The 22085-nt window shown below is 40.2% G+C and overlaps 1 protein-coding gene across 1 annotated transcript in view; it reads left to right on the top strand.

The window, feature by feature from the left end:
- Positions 1-21838, top strand: part of TNFRSF21 (TNF receptor superfamily member 21) — a 77360-nt gene extending 55522 nt beyond the window's left edge. Inside the window, exons 5-6 of the mRNA XM_032140717.2 lie at positions 18085-18313; positions 20418-21838. Of these exons, the coding sequence (XP_031996608.1) occupies positions 18085-18313; positions 20418-20647 (459 nt within the window). The 3' untranslated portion in view covers positions 20648-21838. The remainder of the gene's footprint in view (positions 1-18084; positions 18314-20417) is intronic.
- The last annotated feature ends 247 nt before the right edge of the window (positions 21839-22085 follow it).

The following is a 22085-nucleotide window of genomic DNA, read 5'->3' as shown; positions in this document are numbered from 1 at the left end:
GCTGGGATTACAAGCGTGAGCCACCGCGCCCGGCCGAGTGTGACTTCTTTATAGCTAATAAGCCCTGGCTTTGGAGCCAGACAGCACTGGATTTGAATCCTGGCTTTGGTACATATTAGCTTAGGTGACGAAGGGTAAGTTATTTCATCTTTCCTTGCCTCTGTTATTCACATTTGGAAGCCTGCTATATAAGATTAAGATGAGAAATAAAGCATATAAAATGCCTGACTCATTGCAAGTGTTCTACAAGTGGTAGTTACGACCGTGATGTAACTCATTTTACTTAGCCTTTCTTTAATTGTATGTACTTCCCTGAAAGGCCATGAATAAAGTACAGATTTGGATATTGAACCATATTTTCCACAGACTTCGATTCAGGTTTCAGAACATATTCCCAAAGTAAAGAAAATGCTGCCACTAAGACTTGATAAAACCCACTTAAGATTTAAAGGGCCGGTCTGTGTTATTATTCCAGTGGTCCAAATTTGTTACCTGAAAGAGCTAGGTAGAGATTTTTTATGACATCGATTCAGTTTACTATCATTCTATATCACATTTTGTGTATCAAAGGATTCCATTTTACATACTTTATACTTATGCTTAAGTATACTTTATGTACTTAAGAAGTCCAAATGCTTTTATCTTTTTATACTGATCACGCAGTAGTTCTTGACAATTGTTGTAACCATTTATCAGGTGAATCTTTTATCCAAGTAACTGGATAATAACAATTTATAGGTGCTAACTGACTTTGAAGGTGGTCTTTTAAAGCTCCTGGCATATTTTTAACTTCTTTGAAATGTGGAATTTCAGAAAAAAATACTTACTAATAGACCCAAGTTATAAACATTCAAAGGCATACACCAGTGTCTTATGACTTTCTAAGAAATAATTTAGGTGTGAAATATTATTCACAAGTAAAACCAGGCTTTAAATAGCTGGATTTGGGGGAAAGCGGGGGCGATGTTAACCCTCCAATTAAGTAAAATGGCGGCGGTTTGAATACAGGGAGTTTAGAGGCAAAGCATTGCCATGCGTTCTTAGAGACTGGCTTTAAGGAGAGAGCTGGAAGACAAGCCTAAGGCTCAAAGAAGGATTTAGATACGTGAGAATAAGTCGCCTAATGTTCTTGATGATGCCTAAAAGAAAGATAACATATGACTGATGCAAGGTTAGGATTTGGTTAACCCAAATCTATGGTGGGCCCATGGAAAAATAAGAAGGTGAGAGTGCATGTCAAAAAGAGTGATTCATAATAAAATCATTAGGTCAACGAATGAGAGAACAAAGCACCTTCTTCCTAAGTGCCAAACTCTTATACACTTTAATTCTTTCCTTCCCCTTATCTCTTCTATGATACCAAAAGATTCTAATAGTAGCTATTTTTCGTTGTTTATTTTTTGAGAACAGTAATGTCAAAGCACTCTACAACTTTCTCTTTGGTTCTGCTATAGCCTTTGAGTTATGATGGAGGCTGAGAAGGCAATATTAAATTTTTGATTTCACGTTTTAACAATACACATCAGTGTCCAGCAGCATTTTGGATCCAGCTCTAACTCTAATTTTAATAGCCAATGAACATGGATTTCTGGCTGCCAGTTCTTATTACAGGTTGAGTATCCTTTATCTGATATGCTTGGGACTGGAAGTGTTTTAGATTTTGGATTTTTTCAGACTTTGGAATATTTGCATATACATAATGAGATAGCTTGAGGATGGGACCCAAATCTAAACTTGAAATTCGTTTATGTTTCACATATACCTTATATACATAGCCTGAAGGTAATTTTATACAAAATTAGAAAAAGTGTATGCATGAAGCAAAGTTTGTGTTAAGTACTCATGTGTGGAATTTTCCACTTGTGGCATTATGGTGGTGCTCAAAAAGTTTTGGATTTTGAATTTTTGGATTAGGGATGCTCAAGTGGTAATTACACAGTATGTTTCTCTCTGTCCGTAGTTTATTTCTGAAATTTGTCCCGTCTAACAAGAGAATCAGAAGCCAGGGGGCTTAATTGAGACTCCTTATTCTCATCCTGTGATGGGCTTGTACACCCTGTGTATGGTGGTACTGCTGGGGATTTGGGGCTTTGCCCCAGGAGTTAATGGACTCTTAATGGGTAAAAATGACTATTTTTTTTTAATGGTCAATGTTTTTTCTCTTCATAAGCTTGAAAGTGCCTATGTTATGTTCCACTAAAAGGATTAGCCCTGGTGTGACTTTTTGTTGCCTCTGTCAAGAACAGCTGGTTCATTATTAACCATGGTGGCCTATTAGCCATTTTTAAATTAAACCCATTCAGAGTCTGACTCTTTCTTTATCTGAGGTATGAGCTGTATTTTTCAGCACGCTCTTCTTTCAAGTTCAACATCTAAACTGAACCCAGCCTTCCAGAATCATAGCTATTCTTCCCTTCTGGGACATGAACATTTGGAATAAGCGGCAAAACAGTGGGATAATAGTTGTAAGTTATTGCAGTTTTGCCAAAGCTATTAAAAAACAAAACACTTCCCTAATACAGCATTCCAGTTTGTATGTTATCTCTTTTTCCATCCTTTTACTTTGATTTTTTTCTCTGTCTTTATTTAAAGAAAGTCTCTTATAAGAAGCATATAGTTCAGATTTTTTTCTTAAATCCAATCTGATAGCTTTTGATAATTAGAGAATTTCAGTGTTTACATTTTTATGTAATTATATAATTGCTTTTTAAATGTAACTTTTAAATGCAGTTACTCAAATATTTGGGTTTAAATCTACCATATCTCTGTTTTCAATTTGTCCTGTCCTCTTTTTTTATTTTTTTCTCTCTCCATCTTTTCTTGCTTTCTCTTGGTATAATCAAAATATTTTTTTCTTATTCCATTTTTCCTTATCTGTTAGCTTGTTAATTTCGCATTTTTTACTTCACTTTTAATGAATACCCAAGGGATTACAACACACATGCTTAAATTATGAGATATAGACAATAAATGTGTACTTTTTACCATTTTACAGATACTACAACCTTAGGAGACTTTAATCTTATTAATCCGCCTCTTATACTTGCTTTTGTTTTCATGAATTTTAATGTTACACTTTTAATGCTGCTAAAAGGCAGAGTTATTACAGTTTTACACAGTCAGGAGTCACACAGATTTATCTGCATATTGATCTTTTCCGTTCTTAATACCTTCCTCCTGGAGCTTCAACTTCTACCTGAGATAATTTTTCTTTTGCCTAAAGAATACTTCTCTGTATAGGTTTCCAGCAGTAAACTCTGTTTTTCTTGGTCTGAAAAGTGCCTATTTATACATAAATAAATTGCATTATTTCACCTTAGGTTTTGAAGGATAGCTGGAAATAAAATTCTAGCTTGCCAGTTACTTTCCTTTAGTCCTTTAATGCCTGGGTTTAAGTTTCCCCTGTTAACCAGCAAAGGAGAGGATGTGATTTTATTTTTAAATCTATATTACATAACACATTTTGTGCACAGTATTATAACAGGCACTCTGGGCAATGCAAAGATGAGTAAGACAAAGTCAATGCCATCAAGGAAGCTTATAGTTGGATGGAAGGAAGAAATTTACACATACTTATATAGTCTAAAGGAGTAAATCCAAGAGGTCGGGAGGAGGAATGTGCTGGATGGCCATCTAACCAGCCAGTAAGGCTCCGATCAGAACATCAGTATGGAGACGTGTGCGGGGTTAAATCCCTGTCCTGGCAACATAGTCATTTTAGGGACCCTGAGTAAATTACTTGGCCTCTCTGCCTCAGTTTCTTCATGAGGAAATAGGAACAGCATGAGTGCCTGTCCCATGGGTTACTCTCAGAATGAGGTGAGTGCGACCCACTGTAAGCATTTGTCAGATGTTGACTATTAATAGTTGCAATTATTTCCAGGCTTTGGAGGCAAGAGAGATGGAAGAATGTTCCTAACTAGCTAAAACTCATACACGTAATGGATCTTTTAGATGCTGAATACTGAGGGTCACTTAGTGTTGGGTGGGGATGTTCACCCAAGTCCAGGACTGCTGAAAGCAGGTGGCCGAGCAGGAAGGCTGCTATCTGGGTTCAGTGTCCCAGAGCTGGAAATCCCAGCTAACGGTAGCTATATGTTGCTTACTGCCTGAGCACATGTTCCTAGGCTGGCTGGAATGTTTTCTCTAGCAAGGGAGATAGTGGTCTGCTTCCTCAATAGCTGTCAGAAAAAGAGAAACACAGTTGAGCAGGTGAATTTCTGGTTTTCCTTATGATTTGGTTTTCCATGTTTTTTTTTCGCTCCCCCCTTTTATTTTAGAGCCTCTGTATGTGCAGAGACTTAACCAGTGCACTCTTTCCCTGCGCCTTGGACAGGGTGGGAGGAAGGGAGTCTGTTTTTTCTCCATAGGAAACCCTGGGCAAACAATTTCTCTAACTCTGAGATTTTTCCATTTAAAATGGGAATTACAGGACCTGCCCTTCACACTCTGAGCGGTTATCAAAATTAATTTTGATAATCAAATTACTGTGGGCCATACTAGAGTGAGATATTAAAGTGATGCTTAGCAGCTAGGTTCAGAAGTACTATATCTGTGGTTAGAGTTTCAGCATCCCTTCATTGCTTCATGAGAGAAAGGGGCGGAAAAAGAAATTTTATAGATACTTAAAAAATGATATATTAAAAACAACCACAGCAATTTAAAATAATATAAATTGTTACTTTAGCCGTCTGCTTTGATCAGAGATACACAAATATAAAGGACTGATGTTAACCAGGCAGCGGAGTTGAGAATCGATGCTCTACTTATCTCTCCTTCCATAAGATTCAGCAGATTAAAACTACACTATAATTTAACAACCAGTGGACCCACCGCCAATGTTTTGTGGTGGTTGTTGTTGATTTCTATATAATAGAAGGATTCTTTGTTAGGATATTTTAGTCCTTTCCAGAACCACATAGGGGACCTATGTCTCAGGAACAGAGCATTTGTGCACTTAGGCACACTCTCTCTCTCTCTACTATAGTAGACTCTGTGTTGAAGCCTGGATAGCTTTGCTCTGTATAATCAACTCAGAGAATCCCAACAGCTAGAGAAGTACTGGGCCTTCTATTTTGGTGTGAACAGCACTCCTGCCTCTGCTGCAGAGGGAACTACAGTTACTGATTTTTTGCTTACCAGCTGCAGGATGCAGCTGTCCTTATCTACGGGTCTGACTGAGACCAGCTATTTTCAGAAATTTAATACAGTGAGGGCGAGTTGAAGCAAATACCAGCTGTACATTAACTGTTGGCTTTTTGGCTATTCAAATTAGTCTTTGTCATTAATTTTCCAATTTGTCATCTCTTAGAAATTAGGGATTCTTGTCCTAAGACCTGAGGACCTAAAGGAACAGCTAAACTTGCATGTATCTAGCAGCTGCCCCCTGCCGTGTTACTACAGCATGGAGGGTTATTTAAGGTCAAGTTACTTAATTCATGGGGTGTGACTGCGGGCTCTGGGGAACTTCTGGGGTGGTGAGAAGAAGAGGACATTATAAAGGGATTGCTGACACACATAGAATCAGGAACATTTAGTGATGCTTGTGTTTAAAGTTGTCATTGTGCACAAAGGAGCAATGTTTATAAATAGGCTTTAGATTTTTAATGACATTTCAGGCTGTTCTATTTATTATCATAGTCCAAGGTTTCATTCAGTTAGTTGACAACCTTTTGTCAAACACCAGCTGTGAGCCTGGTACAGGGTAAAGAAGAAAAATGGTCAGTGCCTTTCAATAACTCACTTGTGGTGATGGAGACACATGTGCAAATAATTATAATTCAGTGGGATAAGCAAATGTTATAATAGAAGTGTGCATGAGGAATTATAAGCATCAGGGTGAAGGAGTACTCAACCTGCCAAAAAAATACGTAGAAAGCTAGAGCAGGTATATATTTGTTCATTTCAAAGTCACTTAAAAAAATCAGACTAGTTTTTTTTCAAGACTATATTTTGGTCTTTTTTTTTTTTTGAGACGGAGTCTCGCTCTCTCACCCAGGCTGGAGTGCAGTGGCGCGATCTCGGCTCAACTGCAAGCTCCGCCTCCCGGGTTCACGCCATTCTCCTGCCTCAGCCTCTCCGAGTAGCTGGGACTACAGGCGCCCGCCACCACGCCCGGCTAATTTTTTGTATTTTTAGTAGAGATGGGGTTTCACCGTGGTCTCGATCTCCTGACCTCGTGATCCGCCCGCCTCGGCCTCCCAAAGTGCTGGGATTACAAGCGTGAGCCACTGCGCCCGGCCTGGTCTTCTTTCCTGAAACTTTCACATTTGGTTTCTGCCTGGGAAGCCCCACTTGCTTTTTCATATTAAGGGCTTCTCAAATCTTTGACTCTGCAAAGAACGTCTGTTTTACTTACATCCTTGTTTTGCTCAGTAGCAAGCTTTTTAGAAACCCTTAACTGTTCTGTAACATTTAAGGTATAGAAATAAGGTTTTAATATCCCATTTCATGTCACGTGCCAGATATCGAACTTTGAATCTCCAGGAACTACTAGAAGGATCTGACAAATTCAAGAATTTGACTTTGTCCCTCTGAATTGGGTTTGAATTTTGCTTTCGCCACTCACTATGTGACCTTGGGCAAGTCCTATAGTCTCCAAACCTCAGTTTCTTTGTAAGTGCCTTGTAAAGATCTTGCTGAGAACTAGAGGTGAGTGTAAATGCCCAGTCCTGCACTTGACATAGAGCAGGGGGCTCAGTGAATCTTAGCAACTATTTTCTGTGTTGGAATTTGAATTCTACATTGTCCTTTTTTGACTTGACAGCAAATGCATTATGTTTTCAGTAAATGCACATTAAGTTGAAAGTGAATCAGCATTTGCTAAATATCTGTTGTGTCCCAAACACTGTCTGGGTGCTCAATAGATGGTTTATTTAGCAAGTTTCGTGGTCCTGAGAAGTATAGGTGGGTATATTCTAATTAAGATAGTGATGTGGTTTGGGTCTGCGTCCCTGCCCAAACCTCATGTTGAATTGTAATTCCCAATGTTGGAGGTGGGGCCTGGTGGGAGGTGACTGGATCATGCGGGCAGATTTCCCGCTTTGGCGCTGTTCTTGCAATAGAGTTCTCATGAGATCTGATTGTGTAAAAGCGTGTGGCACCTCCCCCCGTCACCACTGCTCTGACCATGTAGGACACGCCTGCTTCCCCTTTGCCTTCCGCCATGATTATAAGTTTCCTGAGGCCTCCCCAATCATGCTTCCTGTACAGCTTGCAGAACCGTGAGCATATGAAACCTCATTTCTTTATAAATTATCCAACTTCAGGTATTTCTTTATAGCAGTATGAAAACTGACTAATACAGTTATATTACTATATTTCATTGAATCCCATGTCAATTGTAAGATATACCATTGTCATTATGTATTACTGAGAAAGAAATAAAATACTGCTAATTATAATTGTAAGAGACACCCCTATTTCAGAGATGTTAAAATGTGAAAGATGCATCATAGAATTAAAAAGATATAGTAGTTGAGCTTGCTGTATGCAGATCATAAGGAGAAAAGTCTAGGAAACAGATTCTTAGGGTCTTTATATTAATGTACACTCCCTCCCCAAAACACACACACACACACACACACACACACTTCTTATTAGTATTGCCTTTAATTTATTTAATAGATTATCAGAGCACCCATTACGTATTGAGCCCTGTAGCAGGCACTGAGATACTAAATGAAACAAAACAAAACACAAAACAGAATCATCCCTTAGGATGCTGACAGTTTTATAGGAGGAATAGATATGTGAGCCAGACTTGAGAATATATTCTGCGAAGCTGCTATACAGAGGGATGGAAGTGGGCTTTAATTTTTTTCTGAGACAGAGTGTCTCACCATTCAGAAAAGGCTGGGTCTATTAGTTGATGACATTTCCCACCCCTTTAATCTACACCCTTACTGGCTTTCTCAAAAAGTGCATTGGGAGGAAATCAGAATCAATACTGTGAAAAGAAGCTTATTTTCTCCATCAATTACCAGTGCAGGAGAACACATTTTCATTTTTTTCTTTTTAAAGCCAAAACACCGATTTGGATAAAGTTGAATAGCTTCCAGCTTTGGCCTAGCTTCTCCGCTCTGTGTTTGTGAAAGTGTCCCTTATTCTGTTATAACCCAAGTGTCAATAACAGGTACACTTGCTAATGAGGAATTGCATCATGGTCAGCAGTAGGTTTTATTTTATATCAGTTAATTTCGAGGTTTTCATCACTTATTTTTCACCATTTCCTTGGGAGAGACTAATGTCATTCCTGATTTTTTCATAAACAATTGCCACAGAGGAAACTTTGATTGATCTACAGTTGGACTTTCACAGGACAGGCTGAAATTAAATGCCCAACAACTAAAATGACTTATCACCAAAAAAAGTACTAGAAAAAAAACTTCGGGGAAATGTTTTGTTTTTATAATCACAACAGTAGAGAATAACATAAAGCACAGAAGCCGTACAAGAACAATGCAACTACTTAACAATAAATACACAAGCCAGAAAACACCATATACAAATCAAAAGACAAAATAATCACAGGTTGAAATTGTTTGAAACATAGGGTTCAGTTTCTTGAAAAATAAGGAGTTTTTACAAATTAAGAAAAAAATGTGCAGTCTTGTGAACAAGACAGTTCACAGAGAAGGAAATACTGAAGACTTTTTTTTTTTGAGACAGAGTCTTGCTCTGTCGTCCAGGCTGGAGTGCAGTGGCGCCATCTCGGCTCACTGCAAGCTCCGCCTCCCGGGTTCACGCCATTCTCCTGCCTCAGCCTCCCAAGTAGCTGGGAATACAGGTGCCCGCCACCACACCCAGCTAATTTTTTTTTGTATTTTTAGTAGAGATGGGGTTTCACCGTGTTAGCCAGGATGGTCTCGATCTCCTGACCTCGTGATCCGCCCACCTCGGCCTCCCAAAGTGCTGGGATTACAGGCTTGAGCCACCATGCCCGGCCTGAAGACTTGTTAAACATGCAGATTTTTAACCTCTGAGGCTGGCATGGAGACCTACGATTCCACATCTAGGAAGATATCTTACACATGTTCACATGTATTCAGAATGATGCAAGTAGACGTGTATTCATTGTAGTGTCATGTGTAATAGCAAAAGAGTGAGGAGATCTACAAATGCCCTTCACTAGAGGACTGGTTATCTAAGTTATTGAACATCCATACAATGGAACAGCATGCACTTGTCAGAAGAAGTGAGTCAGCTCTTCATGTGCTAACCTCAAGAAGGGTTAAACGAAAAAAGGCGAGGTGAAGAATAGTATGTAGGATGGGGCACAGTGGCTCACGCCTGTAATCCCAGCACTTTGGGAGGCCAAGGTGGGCAGATCACTTGAAGTCAGGAGTTTGAGAACAGCCTGGCCAAAATGGTGAAACCCCATCTCTACTAAAAATACAAAAACTATCTGGGCCTGGTGGTGCATGCCTGTAATCCCAGCTAGTCAGGAGGCTGAGGCACGAATGAATACGGGATATGGAGGCTGCAGTGAGCTGAGATTGCACCACTGCACTCCAGCCTGGGAGACATGAAAAAAACAAAATGAAAAAAAAAAAACAGCAGTATGTACATTGTGCCACCATACTGCAAATATATACACGCACACACACAGTATATACATAGATGTTAAAAATTGTTTTAAAAAATAAGGGGGGTGGAGAACACATGTACTTATTTATTGGTATAAGTACAGACTATCTCTGGAAGAGTGTATTGTAACTTGGTAACAGTAGTTACCACCACGGAGGGAAACTGAGTTGCCGAGACTTGGAAGTCAGAGGTTAAAGTCAAAGGTTAACTTAGACTTGTAGACCATATGCATTGTAATTCTAATGGCATGAAGCTAATTAATGGACTTATTATGCAATGCTAATTTAATCAGATTTGATGAGTTCAAAAAGCCCGAGTCATGAAGATGAACTTAAGCCTTCTTACTTCAAGGTCTTGAGTTTCCTGTGAAATTACTTTCCATCCTCCACCGTGTCTTACGGCAAGCTTTAAAAAGGTTTGTGAAACTTTTTCTCATGGATAGAATTATCGAAAGGCTTTTTTGTGGGAAAAATTTTCCAATAGAAGTTTAGGGAAACCTAAGGAATTTCCAACGGAGCATGATCTCCTCATGTTCCGATGGTGCTGAGCTCTTAAAAGTCTTGGCAATATATTCAAACGTGAGTGGGCTCCAGTTCTGAACCAACAGAACCCACTTATTCACTGTCCTCACTTCCTCTTTTTGAGAAATCTAGTCAGTGAGGCAGCTCAGGGCTGCAACACCACTACCGTTGATGTCAGCAGCCTGGACAGCTTGCAGACACCTGCGCCGGCAGCGGGGTGGGGCTGCCTCCCCTTTTCCCTCCCTCCGGAGCCAGCTGGTTCTTACCAGCTTTGGCAGCTTTGTGCAGCACTATTTGTTGTGGCTTTTCTCCTGTACATACAGGAAAGGCACAGCTCTCCTGCTTAGGGCAAGCATTGGCTATTGACACTTTGACTTAAGTGGGGGTGGATTTATAGACTTTGGGGCTCAATTTTGAAATTAACTCTTAGAAGTGATGAGAATTCTAAGACGAGGTATATACAGAAAATTACAGCCAACTACCTTGATTTGAGTTTGGGGTATTTAAGCGAGAAACCCACCGTGATCAGCTAACCTAGTCTAACTTCATATGCCTTAAGTAAGGTTGCAGTTGAAACAACCTTTTCATTATTCTGTGCTTGAACAGATCTAGGGTGAGTGGGAGTGTTTTTGAAAATAATTCCCCAGTGGTTTTGGCATTTTTTTGGCCAGGTGAATCCTGAGATTCCCCTGAGGGTGGGTGAGTTTGTTCTGCAGGCTCTGCACTGGCTCCCAGCTTAAGGTTCACTCACCTATGCCCTGTCTGTGGTCTGGATTGGGGGCTCCCAAGGAAGCTGAGCATAACATCTTGGTATTGTGCTCCTGTTCCTTCTTCCATCCCATGACATCCAGTGATCCCAGGGAGCTCTAGACAGCAGATGGCCCTCGCTGTCCACTTGGCAATTGACAATTTAGATTTAAGTGTTGGTGCTGTTCCCTACTTATGCAGTGGAAGCACCTCCATGCTTCATGTACTAAAGTCTGGGCTGTGCAGGAGAAGAAGAAAGAAGGAAAGAAAACAAGAGGTTTTAACTCAACAATCAGAAGCCCAGGAAAAGTTTGGGGAATTTTTGTCTTAAAGTTACTTGACTCTTGGCCCTTCACTTTAATTTTTTAAAATAACGTTTTAAGAGAAGACTTACGAAGCAAAGAAAATTTGGAAGCACATTACAACAAATAATAAATCTACCATCTAGATTCAATAGTTATTCACATTTTGGCATATTTGCTTTATCTATGTATGTATACCTTTCCAGTCCATATTCCCGTTTCGAAGACTTTCTCTAAGTTTCTTATAACTGATAATCCTTCTTTCAAGCATTTAGAAATCAGCATTTTTCCATTTGCCTCTTAAGATTTTTGTTTGCAAAAGAAAATTTGGGTATATTTGGGTTCTACTTGCCAAGACCCCTTACTCTGGATTGAATTGAACAAGAATTCACACTCAGAAGAATAATTTTAAAATCATTGTCTCTCATCATCTGAAACTTCTTTTTTAGGGTGATGTATTTGTTTTTATTTTTTAAGGGAGAAATCATTATATACAAGTATTCTACAGTGTCCGAACTTAGGAATTGAATAGATTCAGATAAATTGTTTTGTGATCAGGCTGGTAACCTCATTATATGAACCCTCATTTATATCTGAAATCCTAGAACCACAGAGATTTGAATAAGAAAGCATTTCTTATTATCTGAATTCCTCTTCTCTAAAGACCACATAGATTCAGATATCAAGAAATACTTTTCTGGCAAAGAAAATATGCTTTTTTTCCTCCCAGAGCCCAATCTTATATGCCTGTATAGGCCTATAGAAGGTCTTGAAGTCTAATTTGATTTTGATTATGTGGGCAGCTGGGAGAGCAGGGGAAACAGGCTTGAGATAATATCATAATTCTTAAATAGTTGTAATTTTATATTTATTTGCGACTAGAATTCCTTTGAGATAAACCTTTAGTAGAAATTGAATTTGTTTTTTTTTTTTAATCAGCCACTGGTCTGTTGGGGTCTGAAATATTTTCAATAGAAAACAAAGTTATTGGCTACAGTTGAGGTATCTGGTATTTACAGAATCTCTCATATTTATCTCAGGGCAGTCATCCAGCTGGAGTGTAAATCTGCCATTGAGTCCCAGGTACTTGCAGATCTCACCTCACCCCCTTCACTCTGGCGGAGGGGCTTGGGCAATGCCTTGTGGTCATGTGATCGCTTGTAATCAGTTTAACAGGGTTTGTAAATTTTCTCTAAATGCTGTGGGGTCCAGACAGGGAAGTGACATGGCAGCAAAGAGGGTAACTTTGAAACTAGACAGACCTGGTCTTGAATCCTGGTTCTATGGCTTGGGGCAAGTTATTACCTCTTAGAGCCTCAGTTTCCTCATCTGTAAAATGGGGCTGATACAACTTCCTTAGCAGCAAATGAATCACAGATATTTTCTGCTGAATCACCTAGTACAGTATTGGCAATGGCTTATTTCTTCAGGTCTCTTTTTATTACCTCATATGGAAAAGCAGTAAGTTTCAGTTAGATTTAGCAAATGGGCTTTTAAAAACCATTATTAAAGTGATAGAGATTCTCACAAATGTAACATAGAACTCTTCCTTCTTTCTAAGTGTTGAATGAGGTCTGGAGGGAAAATCAAATCAAAACAGTGACTTTAAGGAGCTTTCTGCTGGGGACTATCAGGCATATCTAGTTATATTAGGGAAAAGGGGCCTCGTGGTATTGAACTGGGTAGTGTCAGGAGCCAAGGGGTTGGTTAAATTGAACCATTTTAGCAGGCTGGCAAACAGCATCCAGGCTAGGCAATTAATGCTTCATTTCAGGGGGTCACTGATGCATCAAAGTCATTAATTAGTTTTATGAAAACAGATTGTGCAACCACAGGGAGATTGTAATTGGGTAGTAATTGAAAATAACTTTGTGGTAAACTTTGGTTGAGTAGGTAGTTCAGTTGGGGTTAACTTGGAAGGGGAAAAGAGAATTGAAGTGGGGGATTAGGGCATGAGGAGAATGAAATAGCAACAGTAAGACCATCAATAAATAAGACATAATTTGAATGAAAGGAACACAGAAGTGACCTGGTCTAACCTATTTAGGTTAGAAGTGAGACCACAGGTCTGATGAGGGAAGTGGTTTTCCTAGTGCCACACAGCTAGTTAGTGTTATGTCTTCTCTCTTTTCTTGCAGTGCTTTTTCCAGGATTTTCATGACTTTGATTTTTAGAAGCTGACTATGGGGAACATGAAGTGCATGCCACACAGATGGCAGCTGAGGCTGGAGTTCTCGCCTGTTCCTGCTCTCAGTCTACTCAGGAATGCTGCCAGATCTTGCTGCCTCAAAATCTTATTTCATTTATTTACCACCCTTGTCATGAATAAAACTTGGAAGGATTTTCCTTTACCATCCATGGCTCTGCCATCCCCGGGGCTAGGGGAATACTGCAACCTCCCACCAGTGTGTCATCTCAGGAAAGGCCAGTAAACAGGGAAGTGATTTTTCAGTTTGATATTAGAAGTGGAGAATTATTTTTGAGCTTCAGTTTCCTTTTCTTTCTTTCCTTTTTTTTTTTTTTTTTGAGATGGAGTCTTGCTCTGTCGCCCAGGCTGGAGTGCAGTGGCGCAATTTTGCCTCACTGCAACATCCGCCTCCCGGGTTCAAGCAATCCTCCTGCCTCAGCCTCCTGAGCAGCTGGGATTACAGGCATGTGCCACCATGCCCGGCTAATTTTTGTAGTTTGTAGTTTTAGTAGAGACAGGGTTTCGCTATGTTGACCAGGCTGGTCTTGAACTCCTGACCTACAGTGATCTGCCAATTTGGCCTCCCAAAGTGTTGGGATTACAGGTGTAAGCCACTGCGCCCGGCCTCAGTTTCCAATTTTGATTTGGTTAAGCACCCGAGTGGGTACTTCAGTTTTTTAGAAGTCTGGTTGGTGCGGGAATGTAGGGTTGGCAAGGACACAGCTGGAAACGGGGAAGGGCAATGATGACAGTCATGGCTCATTGCAATACAATCCAGATACAAGTTAAATCATTATTCTCATAAACACTGCTACCAAACTCAGTAGCCCAGAGATATTCAGATTCCCAAAGCAGTAGTCTGTTTACCGAATCCATTTGGATGGTTCCTTGTACTCAGTGGTAGAGGTGCTCGGAAAGGAAAATTGTTAGGTCAGCACCAGAGCTTTAGGTGTGACTCAGCCTTGAGTAAGTTGAACCATTTCTCTTTCTTCCCTTATCAGTTGGGACTAATAAGTATCTGGAAGGACTAAGTGTGTTTGCATGGAAACTAAGCAGAAGGAAATTTGGAACTTGTTCGGCTGAAAGAAATGCCATGCTCTTGAAGTTCACCAAATAGAATTGTTCTCTTTTGGGCTGCTTTGGGAGCTCTCCATGCCCCCTGCCATTTTGGTCTATTTACTGTCCCCACCTCATTTCTCACGTGAGTCTTGCAAGTTAGGATTGTGTCACGGCAGTAGGCAAAAAAGAACTGTAGTTTTCAAGTTTCTCCAAAGGAGCTTCAAATAAGTGACAGATACATTGCCTTTACAGGCCACGTTTTCTTAATATCTGCCTTAATGAAATAAGTTAGGGCATATATGAATACCACCTCCACGGACATTTCACAAAAGTGTAGAGAGGAGCTCAGCCACATTGATAATCTTCCTGCTACCCTGTTTCTTGGCTACCCATATAAATAAGAGCTGCTGCAGCCACAACATTTTCAAGATAGCAGAAGGAAAATATACTTATCGGTGGTGACTGCTTTTATAAACAACATTTATTGATTTTCTAGCTGTAAAAGTTAATGTCTTTTTTCTTTTTTTTCTTTCTTTTTTTTTTTGGGGACAGAGTCTCACTCTGTCATCCAGGCTGGAGTGCAGTGGCACGATCTCGGCTCACTGCAACCTCCACCTCCCTGGTTCAAGCGATTCTCCTGCCTCAGACTCCTAAGTAGTTGGGATTACAGGCGCCTGCCACCATGGCTCATTTTTGTATTTTTAGTGGAGACAGGGTTTCACCATGTTGCCCAGGCTTATCTTGAACTCCTGACCTCAAGTGATCCACCCACCTCGGCCTCCCAAAGTGCTAGTATTATAGGTCAACTAGTTATGGTCAACTGAAATGGGAGGATGTATATATAAAATAATAAATGGAACAAAAAAAAATAGGTGTGAGTCACCATGCCCAGCCTAAAGATATAGAGAATTTGGAAAGCTCAAAGAACCTTAGGAAATAAATTATTTTATTTTATGAGTATCTTGGTAAGTTTATGCTCAAAGTTTTTATAAGAGCCTCCTCTTCTCTGGAAATATGGCTTTCTTGTTTAGAGTATTTGTCTTCTCTTTAGTATCTAAATCTTATCGTGGGTGTTCTTCATTGGCTATAAACTCAGAATATTGAACCATGAACTTTCAGAATTAATAAAACAAGGAATTAATTTATTCCACATATTCTGATGACTCACTGTTCTGATTAGAAAGTGGAAGTAACACAATGCCTAGTACGGTAGCAGTACTGCAAACCAGCTTTGATGGATATTGTATATATTATGGTAAAGCAAGGAAAGAAATTTCTACGAGCATTTTTTTTTCTTTTGGGAAAAAATGAAAACAACTTCAGATGAAGTCAGAATGCAACCGGCTATTGTTGCACAAAGTAAGAGATACTTATAGTTAGTAACTGAGTAGATTTTCTAGAAAGATGATTTTAAAATGGTCTCTGGCTTTAGTGATGCTTATGAGCTCTGTTGTGATGCTAATACCATTTGTAGGGGCATTTTCATATCACCTGACTCATTGTTAATTACAGGAGAGCGTCAGTTCAGCATTCTGTCTTTCCAATTATGTTGGAAATCATGTGCTTAATTTTTACTAATAGGACCTTTTGGCGAAATTGGGAGGAAAATTAAACATTTCAGGTTTTCAAATGAATTTAGGAAACAGGTGGGTGGACTTTTTAGTTTGTTGGCATGTGATTTGTGGGTGGAAATTTCCTTTTAAGCAAGAACAGTGTACTATATTGACTGACCATGTCTTCCAATGTATTGTCCCTGAGAACCAGGATGTAGACAAGCGTTCTTAGTCTAACTGAGTGAATTAAAAAAGTGTGTTGGCATGAATGGCCATGTGCGTTTTCAAGGAGGAGGGGCACGTGCCAGGGCCTATGGAATTAACATTTTACAAGCATTTACGTAACATTTGTCTGTAGATCAGAAAGGGACTGCTAGGTATGCATGTTTCCCAAGTCTGAAACTTGCCCTGGAAGCAACAGCAGGGCGTGGGTGGTGGTTCAGAGGAAAAATGCTGTTGGAACATTAGACATGTGCAGTAATCAGTTATCTTCACAATCTGCAATCAGTTGCAAGAATTTCTCAGGCCTTAAAATTTGTAAAAGAAGCAGTTGTGTTTGCTTTGTGCCTTATATAACTCTCCCATGTAATACTTTGAAATATCAATATCTTCATCGAAGAGCTTGAAAACATTTTACTGGAAGTGTGTGAGTGAAGGGATGAGGATTCTAAGGAGTGATTAACAGCTTGGGGAGAGTGCCCATCATTCCCTGAACCCTGCTCTGTGTGATCTGGCCAGCTGGCTCCCAGGTTTTTTTATCCATGCCGGAAGAGCCAATAAAAAGATAAAGTCAATTACTAGGAGAGGCCACAAGTGCCTGCCAGAGTTCTGATGTATTTTCTCAAATGAAAGGGCCAAATGGAGATGTCAAGCAGGCCTGAGTTGAGCACTGGCTTTCTCCCAGTAGCTGTGTGCCCTCTTTGGGCCCCAGTCACTTCACTGGTAAAATGAGGTCACATCACTTATCACTTCCCCGTATCTCCAGGGCACACCCCCAGTACAAGCCACAGTCATACTGTATGTAGCCACTGTAGGAGTGTCCTAACTCTCCCCCTACTTTGATTCTTGCCTCCCTAAAATCCATTCTCCACCCACCAGCCAGAGTGGTGGTGAAGCTCACCATCTTTATCTGAAACCATCTTGTGTGTTTGTTATTGTCTCTCTGACCTCCCCACTCCAGAATGCAATCTTCACAGTCTCTGTTCTGTCCTTTCGGTCATTACCCTCTCCTCGCAGCCACTGACACCTCTCATTTTCTCCTGTTCTCATTCTTAATTTTAGCAGTTTTTTTTTCCTGAGCTAGTTTGAAATGGGAGTCAGAAAACCTGGGGTCTAGTTTTAGTTCTGTGACTTCCCTGTTGGCCCTTAGTTAGGAAAGTCACTTCACTTCTCCAGGCCCCAGTTTCCTTCCCTGTGAAGCTGAGTGTAAGAGTCAGCAAGTGCTGTAGTAACAAAGGACCGCAGACTGCGTGGCTTAAACAGCAGAAATTGATCTTCTCACAATTCTGGAGCCTCAGAAGGCCAAGACCAAGGTGTCTTCTGAGGTCTCTCTCTTGGCTTGTAGATGGCTGCCTTCTCACCATGTCTTCACTGTGTCTTCCCTCTGTGTGCAGCTGTGTCCTCATCTCCTCTTTTTATTAAAGACACTAGTTACATTGGAGTGTAGCCAACCCTAATGACCTCATTTTACCGCGATTACCTCTTTAAAGGCCCTCTCTCCCTGTAGTCACATTCTGAGGTACTGCGGGTCAGGGCTTCAACATGGAGGTGGCGTAATTCATTCAGTCATAATACTAAATTATATCTAAGACTCCTTTCAGCTCTACAAAATTATATTTTAAATCGGGGATCTTTCTCCTTACACCCATGCTCCCTCTTACTCACCTGAGATAATACCTTGGTTCATATGCCGTCCAGTTTTTAGTACTCATGCATATCCTCACTGTATTTTTGAAGGGTTTAAAAGTCTGTGTGTGTGTCTAGCAATCATATAAATAAGTTATGGTCAACTGAAATGAGAGGATGTATATATAAAATATTAAATGGAACAAAAAAAGCCTCTGAGGAGGGATTTTAATTTTACTGTTTTTTTTCTATATATAATAAAAGAAATTTCCCTCCAACAGCTGGAAACGGACAAACTGGCTCTCCCGATGAGCCCCAGCCCGCTTAGCCCGAGCCCCATCCCCAGCCCCAACGCGAAACTTGAGAATTCCGCTCTCCTGACGGTGGAGCCTTCCCCCCAGGACAAGAACAAGGGCTTCTTCGTGGATGAGTCGGAGCCCCTTCTCCGCTGTGACTCTACATCCAGCGGCTCCTCCGCGCTGAGCAGGAACGGTTCCTTTATTACCAAAGGTACAGGCATCTCAGCAGACCTCGCACACACACTTAAACCCCCCAAAGAGCCCCTGGGATTTGTCCCTCCCCGTCCACAGTCCAGTTGTAGCTGAGAGTTGAGTCATCTGAATTACCTGCCCAGGGAAGACCAGTCCAAAACTTCAAGATACGCTGGCCCGAGAGAAACCTCGCCATTGGCTGGCGAAGACACGCCTCCGAAATCTTTACAGCTCACGCTGCCTCGTGGAGAGCTATCGGCCACCCTTTATCCTCATGATGCTATCAAATGTGTGTTTCGGGGAAGGCCTGATAAAATGTAGTCTGGCAAGATTTTTGAAAACTATTTACCAAGCTTGCTGTATCCAAAGATTTAAAGTTGAACTTATCTTGAGAGGCAGAAGTACAGGTTTTAGGCCGTGCACAGCAGCTCACGCCTGTAATCCGAGCACTTTGGAAGGCCGAGGTGGGCGGATCACATGAAGCCAGGAGTTCGAGACCAACCTAGGCAACAAAGCAAGACATGGTCTCTACAAAAAAATTAAAAATTAACCAAGCATAGTGGTGTGCACCTGTAGTCCCAGCTGCTCCAGAGGCTAAGTCAGGAGGATCCCTTGAGCCCAGGAGTTTGTGCCACTCTCTTACCTGGGTAACAGAGCAAGACCCATGTCTCAAAAACAAACAAACCCTAAGCCAAAAAAAACCTATTTCATTAAAATATAACTTGACTACTGAGTTTTTTGGTGCCACCTTAAATTTTGCACCAGGGTCGAGTGCCTCATTTGCCTCTTTATAAGCCCAGGCTCTGGCTGGCACCATATCCATATAGTAGGCACAATGTCCAAGCTTGAGCGTCATTGATAAAGTGATTCTAGCCGGGCACGGTGGCTCACGCCTGTAATCCCAACACTTTGGGAAGCCGAGGTTGGCGGATTGCTTGAGGCCAGGAGTTAGAGATGAGCCTGGCCAACATGGTGAAACCCCATCTCTACTAAAAAAAAAGAAAAATTAGTCCGCTGTAGTTCCAGCTACGCGGAGCCTGAGGCAAAAGAATCACTTGAACCCGAGAGCGGAGGTTGCAGTGAGCTGAGATCGTGCCACTGCACTCCAGACTGGGTGACAAGAGCAAAACTTTGTCTCAAAAAGAAGAAAACTACAGGTTTTAGTGACTTAAAAATACCCTAAAATCCACTTTGTTAAACTACATTGCAAATACCAATATTTTAAACATTATGGATTGGTAGTTTTGGCAAAGAATTCGCAACTTTTAATTTTTAATATCAGGGTAGGGAATTAGCATACACTATGACAGTTTTTAAAGAAATTTTCTAGTTTTGGGTAATTCCAGTTATATTTTAGTGAAAGGGTTATATTTGATATTTTATGTATTTATAATGTTATATTTACATATTTATAATTTATATACTTTATATATTTATATTAATCTATTTTACATTTACATAAATATTTATATTTTAGTTTATATTTTGTTATAACATTTTAGAAAAAGTGCTTTATAATAGTAATAAAAGTTATAGTTCCTCACCCCAATGTAAGGTATGACCTGAGAAGAAGTAATATTTTCTTATTTATGTGCTTTTACTCTCTCAGCAGTTTAGTTCTAAAATATTCCAATGTAATCAGAAAGTCACATAAGTAGACTACGTTGTCTTGGAATTTTTGATCATTTAGAAAAGGGGTGGGCCTGTATATATCTTAGTTTAGTAAACACATTACAGATAGGGAAAGCAGTAAAGGTTTTCTAGTTTTTTGTTTTTGTTTCTTTGAGTATCTCACCATTCACCTTCTGAATTCTAAAATAATTTAGAAGTTACTTAAGTCTAGGAAAATGTCACATTAATGATACCTCAGCAAGCCATTCAAGCAAGACTTTGATCTCTACCAGGCAGATCTTGTTTGCTCTCTTACACGTGCAATGCAAGTAAAAACTCTTGTGTTGTTCTGAATGTGCCAGAGGATCACTCTCTCACTGTAATGGAGGATGGAGAATAATAGGCTGGGAGGGAAATAGATGTCTCTCTCTCTAGGACCCTGCTGTCCTTCCTCCAGGCCTTGCCAGTACAGTCACCTTACCAGTGTCTTTGCTTCCCTCTCTTCTCTGCAGAAAAGAAGGACACAGTGTTGCGGCAGGTACGCCTGGACCCCTGTGACTTGCAGCCTATCTTTGATGACATGCTCCACTTTCTAAATCCTGAGGAGCTGCGGGTGATTGAAGAGATTCCCCAGGCTGAGGACAAACTGGACCGGCTATTCGAAATTATTGGAGTCAAGAGCCAGGAAGCCAGCCAGACCCTCCTGGACTCTGTTTATAGCCATCTTCCTGACCTGCTATAGAACATAGGGATACTGCATTCTGGAAATTACTCAATTTAGTGGCAGGGTGGTTTTTTAATTTTCTTCTGTTTCTGATTTTTGTTGTTTGGGGTGTGTGTGTATGTGTGTGTGTTTAACAGAGTATATGGCCAGTGCTTGAGTTCTTTCTCTCTCTCTCTTTTTTTTTTTTTTTAATAACTCTTCTGGGAAGTTGGTTTATAAGCCTTTGCGAGGTGTAACTGTTGTGAAATACCCACCACTAAAGTTTTTTAAGTTCCATATTTTCTCCATTATGCCTTCTTATGTATTTTCAAGATTGTTCTGTGCACTTTAAATTTACCTAACTTACCATAAATGCAGTGTGACTTTTCCCACACACTGGACTGTGAGGCTCTTAACTTCTTAAAAGTATAATGGCATCTTGTGAATCCTAGAAGCAGTCTTTATGTCTCTTAACATTCACACCTACTTTTTAAAAACAAATATTATTACTATTTTTATTATTGTTTGTCCTTTATAAATTTTCTTAAAGATTAAGAAAATTTTTGACCCCATTGAGTTACTGTAATGCAATTCAACTTTGAGTTATCTTTTAAATATGTCTTGTATAGTTCATATTCATGGCTGAAACATGACCACACTATTGCTGATTGTATGGTTTTCACCTGGACACCGTGTAGAATGCTTGATTACTTGTACTCTTCTTGTGCTAATATGCTCTGGGCTGGAGAAATGAAATCCTCAAGCCATCGGGATTTGCTATTTAAGTGGCTTGACAACTGGGCCACCAAAGAACTTGAACTTCACCTTTTAGGAATTGAGCTGTTCTGGAACACCTTGCCGCACTTTGGAAAGTCAAAATCAAGTGCCGGTGGCACCCTTTCCATAGAGAATTTGCCCAGCTTTGCTTTAAAAGATGTCTCGTTTTTTATATACACATAGTCAATAGGTCCAATCTGCTCTCAAGGCCTTGGTCTTGGTGGGATTCCTTCACCAATTACTTTAATTAAAAATGGCTGCAGCTGTAAGAACCCTCGTCTGATATATCTGCAACTATGCTCCCATTTACAAATGTACCTTCTAATGCTCAGTTGCCAGGTTCCAATGCAAAGGTGGCATGGACTCCCTTTGTGTGGGTGGGGTTTGTGGGTAGTGGTGAAGGACCGGTATCAGAAAAATGCCTTCAAGTGTACTAATTTATTAATAAACATTAGGTGTTTGTTACTTAAGTAGTCCGAGTGTATTTAATCGTTAAATTTCTTGCTTTGTACGTGTCCTCTAGTTGTGACTCTTTGATTAGTCTTTTGCAAAAGTATGTGTGTTCTAAAAACCTCAGCTATTCTAATCTGTAAATCTTGGAAATTAGCAAAGACTTCAGGCAGGGCATCCACTTCCAGTTTCTCACTGAAAGAGGAACTTAAAATTGCGAAGTTTCTGGTTGTTGGAATTCTGTAGAGCC

Source organism: Hylobates moloch, unplaced genomic scaffold (genome assembly GCF_009828535.3).
Source record: "Hylobates moloch isolate HMO894 unplaced genomic scaffold, HMol_V3 SCAFFOLD_20, whole genome shotgun sequence".
In the NCBI taxonomy this organism is placed as follows: Eukaryota; Metazoa; Chordata; class Mammalia; order Primates; family Hylobatidae; genus Hylobates; species Hylobates moloch.
This window is presented reverse-complemented; position numbering and strand designations above follow the sequence as displayed.